This window comes from Pinus tabuliformis, chromosome 7 (genome assembly GCF_031772625.1).
Source record: "Pinus tabuliformis cultivar Carrire ecotype Pingquan chromosome 7, CPIR1, whole genome shotgun sequence".
Classification (NCBI taxonomy): domain Eukaryota; kingdom Viridiplantae; phylum Streptophyta; class Pinopsida; order Pinales; family Pinaceae; genus Pinus; species Pinus tabuliformis.
The window spans coordinates 1,342,121,398-1,342,132,417 of NC_142293.1; the positions used below are offsets into that span (position 1 = coordinate 1,342,121,398).

General features: G+C 45.1%; 1 protein-coding gene across 1 annotated transcript; it reads right to left on the reverse strand.

The window, feature by feature from the left end:
* Positions 1–424: 424 nt before the first annotated feature.
* On the reverse strand, positions 425–2,941 carry LOC149252532 (G-type lectin S-receptor-like serine/threonine-protein kinase At5g35370). The gene has a single exon (XM_089454174.1). It carries the CDS (start codon positions 2,939–2,941, stop codon positions 425–427), a length of 2,517 nt encoding a protein of 838 aa, XP_089310300.1.
* Between the last annotated feature and the right edge of the window lie 8,079 nt (positions 2,942–11,020).

Sequence of the window (11,020 nt, forward strand, 5' to 3'; positions counted from 1 at the left end):
TTGATTGATGGCCAAAAGTGATCAGAAATCGAGACAAACAAATTTCAAAAAGTCTTGTACCAGTAATATATGAATCATATTTTTGATAGTAATATTTAAATCATATTTTTGATGGTAGAAATTGTTTCATCACCATCAAAAACTTCTAAGTACCTAAAATTTTAAAACTTGGTTGCTATAATCTGAATTTACAAAAATCCTACAAAAATCTTTACTGGATTTTATCAAAATATTGCTGAAAATCTTTACTGGATTTTATCAAAATATTGCTGAAATTTCCATGATTTCCAGGGCATAAAAACAGTCTCGTTAGAGTATGACAAAAAGATAAAAGACTCTTATGTTGATGAGAGTGCTTCAAATGCTGCTATCTAGCTTCAGAAAGATGCGCTGCGGAAATCATCGACATCTGCGTTGGCGAATTTCAGGAAGACGAACCAGTCGTGTATGCAGAAACCTTCCGGCTGCCTACGAACGAGGACGCCGCAGAAGCAGGTACGTGGGAATTCACTCTCCTCGCGTAAACCCTCAAAAACAGCAACGACTCCACATGCGGTTCGTCCACACGCTCGTTCCCCTCAAGCATCTGCACTACCTTAGACATGCTAGGTCTCATCATCGAATCCTCGTGCAAGCAACACAGCGCAATCTTTACCAGTCTCGTGACTTGTTCGGGAGGGAACCTTCCTTCCAGTCTGGGGTCCGCAAGCACAGTAAAGGGCCCTCCCATTTGGCAGAGCTGCAGTGCATAAGCCGGGAAGTAATTGAGGCTAAAGCTGACGTCGGAAATAGGGTCCGTGTTTGAACATGAATCCGGCCGTGAAAAGTTTTTCCGGCCGGCGACGATCTCGAGTAGCACCATGCCGTAGCTGTAGACGTCGACTTTGTGTGAAATGGGCGCCTGGGTTAGCCACTCTGGCGCCATGTAACCACGGGTGCCTCTCATGTTGCTCACCACGGCCTGCGATTGCTCTCGGCTCATGAGCTTCGCGAGCCCAAAATCGGAGACCTTGGTCTGCGATTCGTCGTTGAGGAGAATATTCTCGGGCTTGATGTCACAGTGTATGATCTTTTCGTTGCACTCCTCGTGGAGATAGGCCAGAGCCTTCGCGGTGCCCAGCGCAATAGCGTAGCGCTCTTCCCACTCGAGCACCGGGAGCCCCACAGAGCCGAAGAGAGACCGGTCCAGGGAGCCACGGTTCATGAACTCGTAGACCAGGAGCCGGTGTGGGCCCTCGACGCAAAAGCCCAGGAGCTTTACGAGGTTCGCGTGGTGTATGCTGCCGATTGTGGCGATCTCCATAATGAATTCTTGCCTCCGCTTCGCGTCGGTTGTGCAGCGGAGCTTCTTGACCGCGACTTTCGTGGCGTCGGGCAACGTGCCCTCGTAGACGATCGCGTAGGCGCCGGAGCCGATCTGGTGCGCGAAGCTGTCCGTGGCGGTCTGGAGATCCTTGTAGGAGAACCGTGTCGGGAGACCGCGGAAGGTTCGCAGGACGTGCTCGTCTTCCACGTCGGATGATTGCGGGAACCGAGAAAGGAATTGGCGGCCACGCTTCCGACACCAGAGCCAGCCGATACTAATCAACAGAGCGGCGAGAAAAGCGGCCCCAACTGATCCGAGCACAATTGGCAACGCCGGATCTGTGAGGGTCACTTTCAAGAAAACTGAATCCTGCGTGTAATTGATTCCCAGAGTCCCCAGCGTTTCGTGCACAAAACAGGAACCGGAATTCTTTTTGAATGAAAAACCGGTGCAAGAACACTTTGTCAAGCAAAGCTGCCGGCAGTCGCTGAGGCTTATAGAGCTCCGGACCGGTTTCTGAAACTGAGGGGCGAAATACTCCACGCCACGCCCCATGCTGACAAACTGGACAGAGCTTTTCGCCAACAGATCCTTGTAATTAGCATCGCAATCCTGTGTCTTCCATCTGGTGGTGCAACCCTCAGAGGGGTTCGTTTGATTGACGAACCGCAGACTGTCCGGGCACGAGCACTGGAACCCCCTTTTGGGCATAAGCCTTGAGCAAACCCCCAGCGGGCCACATGCCTTAGGCAACAAACACGCATTCTTCACGGCCCGTAAGGTCGATGCCCACCTTCTGTCAACCAATGTCAAGATCTCAAATTGTCCATTAGACCGAATCACGGCCCGAGTCAGCGCCCCGCCAGAGTTACTTGTCTGCCAAACCATGGACAACCCATTAAATTTCGAAAACAAACTAAACCCGGATTCGGTCATGGCAGCATACCGGAGGTCCGTTAAATCCGATCCGAAACGAACTACCCCCTTGGCTCCCGCCATGCTCCAGTACGTCTGTGGCTCCCCACTGCTCCAAACGAGCACCAGGTCCCTCTCTGTTAACGAAACGCTGTAATCGCCAGACGAGAAATCCGTTTCCGCCGCGTTGCTAACGAGATTCGATCCCTGGACCAAGCTCTGTCCCGGAAGAAGTGTATCCGTCGGATACCGGAAACTCTCCCACAGCAACTCATTTCCGGCGCCCAACATCACCAGATTGCCGTTATCCATCAACTGCATCTTTTTCACGTCTATGGAGCCGTTTTTTTTTGGCGACCACAGTATTTCTCCAACCGAATTCTGTATCGCCGCGCCGGTCTCAGTGACCCAGAACTCACCAGATTCCGCCATGGGCACGTCGCGGTTAGCGGACCAGACGACTGCGCCGGTCCTGTTGTGCACTATACACGCATAATATTTCTGGTCCCTTGCCGGACTGTAGAGTTGAAGCCAGAAAGTCCCATTACTGGAACGCAACAAGATACCATCATCATCCGCCCTTGAAATCGGGGAAGCCGTGAAACCAGGCTCAATAGAATCCCTAATATTCTGTCCATAGCACACTCGTCTCCATACCAGCAGAAGAAGAATAATAATAAATCTATTCCATCCCAACGCTTCTCTTCGTCTCGTCTTCATCCTCGCCTGCAAAATTCCAATTGCTTAAAATAATGCCATAGCTACTTGTTCAGAGAATGTGAATTTAAAGACTATATTCCAAAAATTCAAGCAACGTGACGTGAAGGAGGCAGGTCCAGTAAGGGATAACGATCAGAGATTCTCATTATTTGGCTGGAATATTATAATGTTGGCGTCTTCCATCCTGTCATTATTTTATAATACATCATGATAACAAAACGGAAACTGTAAGGTACTTGCTTGCATCGCATTCAGGGAAGCCAGGTATAAGACAACATGCATGGATTCAGGGTTGCATCATATATTGACCCTACCATGCAAAATCCTCGAAGGCCGCTACCCAATTAGAAACAAATTTGTACTAGTTTGTTTGTCGTGACGGAAGGATTTGATGATGAAACAAATTGTAGTGGCATATACCAGTCGAATACTACGTAATATTTTGGTTTTCTTGCTGTAAGATTTGATGATGAAACAGATTGTACTAGCCAATTAAAAATAAAACCATATAGTTTGGTTTTCTTACGCTACCAATTAAAATAAAATTAGTGTCTTCATGTAAAGATTTGATTAATAATAAAATTGTATAGTTTGGTTGTCTTCACGTAAGATTCCAAGTTCAAACAAATTGTAATTGCATATGTAATGATAAGGAATTTAGTATTATATAAAACATATTTTATAAAGAAATGAGTTTTCAAATTTATGGGGTATAGTTGCACAGTTGTTAAGGTATTTTTTGCTTTAAAGTTTTAGTTTCAGAATTAGGTGGGCACAAATTTGATGGGCATAAATCCAATGTTAAAGGTTGGTGTGGCAGTAACATTTATGAGTGATTTTGACTACTTAGATGCTCATGGGTTGCCATTTTTTAGTCATTGTGTTTTTTAGTCAGATGCTAGTCCTTCACTAGCAAACCAAAAAAGAAAAGAAAAAGATTATTTTTCTTGCTTTCAATCTTTTTTTAAATTGAATAGGGTGTGTGCAAGTTAATATGGTTTATCATAACACTTTAGTGGCAATGCAAATATGGAAAAACAACAATATGTGGGGATGATTACAACTACTTACTCAATGAATGAATTTGAACATGGTATAAAATGATGAAATGTAGGAAAATTAATTAGTTTTCCAAATATATAATTTTATTTATAAAAGTTGTCTAGCTTTGTGAATTTTGAGTTTTACTAACACTTGTATTTATATTTTATACAAAATATAACACATATGTTTCTATACAAAATATAATGGATTTGTAGAATTGTAGAAAACAATTGTTAGTGTGAGAGAGAGAGAGAAAGGATTTGTTGTGAAGGAGGGACTTAAGGAGAGAGGGAGTGATAAAGAAATAGAGAGGGGCCATGTGGAGGGAAGAGAATGAGGTGCGGGAGGAAGAGAAGGAGAGGGAGAGAGGGAGAGAGAAGGAAGGAAATAGACATATATATATATATATATATATATAGAGAGTGATGCAGAAGAGAGAGAGAGAGAGAGACAGAGACAGAGAGAATGTTGAAAGGGGTTTATTGTGGAGGGATAGAGAAAGACTAGAAGGGGGGGAGAGAGGGGGTGTGGTAGTGAGGGAAGGAGGGAGAGAAGGAGGGAGGGAGGGAGATAGAAATAAAGACAGAGAGAGACAAAGAGAGAGGGAGAGAGAGGGAGAAGAGAGAGAATGGGAATATGGAAAGTGAGAAAGGAGCGAGGGGGATGATATAAAGACAGAGAGAGAGGGAGGAGGGGGAAGATAGAGAGGGAGGGAGGAGAGAGAGAAGAAGGGGAGGAGAGAAAGATAAAAGGAGAGAAGGGATAGGGAGGGAGAGAGAGGAGGGGGAAGAGATAGAGAGAGTTATGATGAGGTAGGTGGGGTGGGAAAAGAATGAGAGAGGGGGGAGGGGGTGAGCAGTGTGTGTGTGTGTGTGTGTGTGTGTGTGTGTGTGTGAGAGAGAGAGAGAGAGAGAGAGAGAGAGAAAGTGGGGGGAGAGAAGGGGAGGGAGGAAGATAAAGATAGAGATGGAGGTTGGAGAGAGAAGGGGGGTTAGAGATGGAGCTAGAGGGGGGCAGAGATAGGGAAGAAGAGAGAGATATAGAGAGAGATTTAGGGGGAGAGAGAAAGTAACAGGAGAGAGATAAAGAGAGAGAGAGAGTGAGGGAGGGAGGGTGAAAGAGAAGCGAATGTTGGGCATGGGATCCCCCCAAGGCATGTTTTGGGGCTTAAAGCTCAAGATTTGACTAAGTTCATTGTAAAGACTCCACGAATTATGGGTGCAAAGCGCGAAGTTGTAATAGAGTCATAAGGTTGTCTACCCTTGCTTTTGTAATGTAATGTCAGTTTGAAAGATCTACCCATGTTTCGCGGACCATGGGATTGTATAAATAGAGTGAGACTCTAAGTGTAGAAAGAATAAAAAGGAAGCATGGGTGAATCTAAGGAATTGCTAGAGTATTGGGTCGAAGTGTAAAGTTGTGTCTTTGGGTCATAGAGTAGGAGAAGGCTCTACAGCTGAGTGCGCAGAGGCCTAGTAGTCTGCAGCTGAGTGCACGAACCCCTGCAGCTGAGTGCGCAAGGCAGGTTGAGTCTATAACAGTTGGAAGCATTAATAAAGAGAAGTTTTACCATATTTTTGTGTATCTTTTCCTGTTTTATGCATTGAAGCATATTGGGCCTTTATTACAAGTTTACTGTTTATTTATTGCACGAACTCATATGAATGTGTTGAATAAGTAAATATAATATAAGGCATCCGGTTATGTGAAGATAACTAACTGTTATAAGAAGATAAGTAAGATCTCAGGTGTGACTTAGGGAAATAGTGCAAATCACTGCTCCAGCAGTGTGAAAGCCCCACAGCCCCTAGTTAGGGTTGCGCGAAGGAGAATATATTAGGGCGCGAAGGCCAAGGAAGTGTACATCGTAACTTGTGTGAAGGGACTTTCAGTTAGACCAAATCAACCCCTCAGACATCTCAAGGGTGCAGAAACCTAGTTCCAGCACCCCCCCATACTACTTCGGGTGAGACCTTAGTCCACGCTCCATGGACTGTTGTCGAAAGGGCAAGTAGTACAGGGATTTGTTTGGCTAATTAATTTTGAACCGTGCTCTAAACTTAGGTCAGGCCCCAACAAGCCAACAAATGGTTTTGTAGCCGGGATCGAAATCTGCATAGAGATGTTTGATGTCATATCACTGGAATCCAACTAAGAAAGAAATTGAAGATTGGCTAGATAAGAAGATTTATGAGTTCGCGGTGTAGGAGAACAGGAATCTGTGACTATCAAAGGAAAAGTGGTTTGACTACTACCTGTACACAGAAATCCACGAAATTTTCTTCGCATCTTTCCCTACTAAGTTGTACGAGTGGATTGCGAAGCTAGCAGATAGCTAAGAAAGGTGGAAACTTGATAATCCTATTGGGTGGACTCCAGAATTGGTGCGCATATTGGAAGCATCGAAGGATAAGATCATGCACGTTATTGATCACTGGCTCGATCGAATTATAGGAGGATTCATTACTGAGTTCATAGTAGATACTTCAGTCAGCTATAGCAAGGTAGAACGATGCTTTCTCAAAGGACATCGAGGTAAGTACGTTAAGTCTCTGAACACTTGGATTAAAATGCTACTGTGTGAAAAGCAGATTATGCAAATACATTGATGCTTGGGGCTACATGAAGTGGGAGAATTTACAGAAACGAAGGTAGTACAGAACTAGAAACTAGCCCATTAATTTCACCTCTGCGAGGGGATGAGGAAGAGCTCACGAAGGTCTCACCAAGAAGTGCGATCAATTTGATAAGGCAGAGGATTCTGCGCATATCACCCCCACCCACACCACCGCCAGTTTCACCGTCTTCACCCCCATCTTCGCCCATACGACCTCCGCCACCACCACGAGTCAGTATGGCAAGCACGACAAAGTTGTCGGTGTTCAAGGGAGTAGGAAATGAATATTTGGACCAGTTTTGGTTCGTGATAAAAGATGTATGGGAAGCGCAGGGAGTTACAGATGAAAATATAAAGAAAGCGACGTTGGTCAATACTCTACAGGATCGCGCTTTGAACTAGTATATTAAGCATTCTAATGAAAATTCGAATGTGGGGATCGCAGACATCCAAACTACGCTGAATAGAGAATTTAGCAGACCGAAGTTAGAGGCGTAATCAATCATTAGGTTCAAGGAGATCATGATACTACCAAGCGAGACTACTTGGTAGTTGGATCAGAGACTGAAGTGCACAATTCATAAAGCTAATATGACTTTGAGGGATGGACAACACCGCGAATGGTTTGTAGCGTCTCTATGGCCGCATTTAAGGAACGCACTATCACAACAGAGGCTAACAACTTAGGCCGAGGCCTTGGAGATCACGATGAGGCTGCACGAAACCCTGATACAGGATCCTAACTTGGAAGTTCAGCAGATCCACACGCAGTTGAAAAACATGTGCCTTGAGATGCAGAGTCTGAAACAAGACAGGACAGCTCACCCAGAAGTGCACGATGAGGTATGGTGTGTTAAATGTAAGGGTCAGGGTGACGACAAGGACCACTGCCGAGTGTTCGCAAATTACCTCATGGGAGGAGGACCAATGTCATTAAGACGGGAGGACCAAGTAGGACCTAGCGCGGTGCCTACTTTGTGGTACATGATTTGTTAAATAGGAGGAAAGCATGCGACGAACAACTGCCATTTGTTGCAGAATCACACGCAGAATTCACAACAGTTGTTCTGTAATTTCTGTAGATAAATAGGACATGATGAGCACACCTATAGAAGCTATGAACTAATTGTGGATAGGACTCCCACCTACAGAGCTAAGGCCGAAATGTGCCCCCTTGACCAGAATGCAAGGATGGTGCAAACCGGATTTCAGGGGCGCGGATGAGGCCGAGGTGGAGGAGGACCTGGATGAGGCCGCAGACAATTGATATGTTACAAATGCGGAGGGCCAGGACATTATGCTCGTGATTGTATGAATCCAACGCGTCCATCATGCTTGTATTGTACACTGTTTGATCATGATATGGAGGATTATCCCACACTAATAGTGAGGCTGCACAACAAGGGAGCGCTCCAACCTCCCCCAACTTAGAACCTGTAAATGATGAGGTCTGAGCCATGCGAGGAAGACCCTAACGTAAATATTGTGCTCCAAAGTGGGATGAGGACGAGGGATGATAAAGGCAAGTAGCCTGAAGATAGTACTTGGGTCTGCAAGGCTCCGACGAAAGAACCAGAGTATGATTTGGAGCACGCTAAGGAAACCTTCATGGAAGCTAGGAAGAGCTTTGTTGATGCCTCCACTTTAGGAAGCAAAGACATAATAGAAATGGAAATGGACCCCTCGATGCTGACGATGTTCTTCAAAACATGCATGAAGCTACTGAGTGATAGCAAGGTTGTAAAGGGACTGCAAGAACTCATAAATAGATGCACTAGGACCGTGCCAGGAGAACCACGCATAGTTTGGAAGATTGGAAAGCACGCGATGCGGACGGGAAGAGAAATGAGATTGACTGCGCAGATTGGAGAATATGAGATAGACCAAGTAATTGTGGATTTAGGATCGGACACAAATTTTTTTCCGAAGCAGACATGGGAGCACATGGGAAGGCCTACGATGCAATGGTCTCCTATCCAAGTGTGAATGACGAACCAACAAAATATCCTACCTATGGGAAGATTTTAGGGAATCACAGTAGATATCAAAGGGGTAAGTGTGCTAGTAGACTTTGAAGTGATAGAGAGTTTTCATGACAACGATCCCTACCCTGGGCTATTAGGAATCGATTGGGCCACTGACATGAATGGGGTGATAAATCTAAAGAAGTGCAAGATTATTTTTGAGAACAAGTCTCTGCACATAGTTGTACCTTTGGACCCTACAGAAGGATCGTGCTACATGGAGCCATTGCACGACTATGAAAGTGACGATGGTTTAGACTGCATCTAAAAGATAACCGCATGAGAGCAAGACTAGGTAGATCCCACCACAGATGGACGAATCTCATGGGAGCGCGAAAGCTCTTGTACATTGAATTCAGATGAAGAGATAGAGCGATGGAAAAACCGGTTACATGAGGTAACCATGCTGAACTGCAACATGATGACAAGATCGCTATGCTACGTATCAACGGAAGTAAGAGATTTTCATATGTATGATGGGTTAAGCGAGGTAGATTCTTTCCTAAATAGATTCAAAAGAGAAGTGCTGGAATAACAACAGTTCAAGGCTTTGAAATGGGTACTACGCGCTACACCTGTGAGGTGGTGGGGCATGGACCATGGAAGCTTTGAGGACTATCATGAATGTAGGAGAATGATGTGCATGTGGTTTGGGAAGCCTCAGATGAAAAAGCTCTGCATGCTCACCTGTCCAGATGGATACAAGCATATCTTAAAAAACTTGCGCAAATGCACATAGACTTTGTGTTAGGAGACACAGTCAATAAGCATGTGCGGGTAAGGCATTTGCATGAATGACCTCTTTGGTTGGAGCAACGGAGTATGGAAAGAATGAGTGTGCAGAAGGTTACCCACGCAACAACCTTTAACGAAGTGTGCGCAGCACTGAACAAGGTATATGATGTGCAGTGGACTGATTGGTACCTATGCGTACCAGTAGTTCTATGGGCTTATAGGACAATGTGCAAGAAACAGACGGAGCAAACGCCTTCGAGGCTGGAGTATGGAGCGAACACTGTAATCCCCATAGAGTATAAAATGCTAAGTCTGTGCATAGCAGTGCCAGTAGATATGACGGCTCACGGAGTCTTGAAAGAAGGGATCGCGTAGCTGAACAAAGCAGAACACATGGGACCTGAGGAAGAAATTTGACAGGGTGATCTTAGGCTCCAAGAACTTATGAAAGAAAAGGTGATATTAAGGGAGAAAAATGCTCTAGTGGAAGCGGAAGTCAAGAAGTAGGAGGACAAAATGAAGAAGGATTTTCTCGATAAGAAAACTAGGCTGATAAAATACGGTGCACATGATTACATTGATGGATTTGGGGACTACCGCTAAGATTTGATCAGCCTGATGCCTTGGATTGGACCGCATATTACTAAAGGGATCACCCATGGTGGCACGTTGCAAATGATAAAGTACGTGACGCAGCTAGTAACAATCGAAGGTGGATGTTTTCCAAGAAAAGTGATGGATGACTGGTTGAAACCCTATACAGGTGGCACGACCACCTGACTAGTCATGGGAAGTACAGTCTTAGCAGTCCAGACAGTTGAAAGGAGGGGCAGGACTATAAACTACTCTGCCCAGGAGCTGTGCAATGTTGAGGCTGCGCACAGGCACAAAGTGTCACAAGGTCTGCGACCGCATAAGGGGGGCTACACTACTATGCGGGTTGGCTGGAAAGTGACCGTTGTAGTCATTATTCATGATGTGATGCTTGACTTGAGACCAAATGGAGCGGGTGGTAGGCATTTAAGACGCAATTTATGGGCAAGATTTGGGAAAATCTTCTACCAAGGGAGCATTAATGAACCAGATTTGGGGAAAACGGTCGAATTCAAATTCAAAAGGTGCTATAAATTACAAAGGGCTAACTAGCAAACAAAACTTGGTCATTTGCGAATTGAGCTATTGTATGCCCCACGTATTTTGAGCCGAGACCTATTTGCCCTGTGCAGAACATTGATTGAGCCCCTGATTGAGCAATTGAGAGATTTTTGGATTAGAAAGATGGTAGCATCTGAGGAAGCTAGGGAAATTACAGAGATGACCACCGAAGAGGCCGCGCAGACCCTGACCATAGAAGATGCCCTTGAAGGCACTGGGATTGTTTCGGAAATCCCTAAATCATAGCGCATGTTGAGACTGAAGAAAGACAAACAACCAATGATTTTGGTGTGGGTGTCCCCTCGAAACTCACTGCTCACTAGATTAATGATGGAGGAAAAAGGGAAAGCAATTAACTTGGAAACTGACGAGGAGGAAGATGACCTGGAGGACCTCATAATTGAAGAAGATGAGGACGAGGGCATGGAGGAAGCAATCGAGGCTGCACACCCTCCAACAAAGTTGCCCGTGTATGTCCCCCTGCGAAAGGGGAAGGAAAAAGTT

Excerpts from the sequence above, each read along its gene's own strand:
- LOC149252532 (XM_089454174.1), bottom strand. The coding sequence starts at position 2,941 with ATGAAGACGAGACGAAGAGAAGCGTTGGGATGGAATAGATTTATTATT.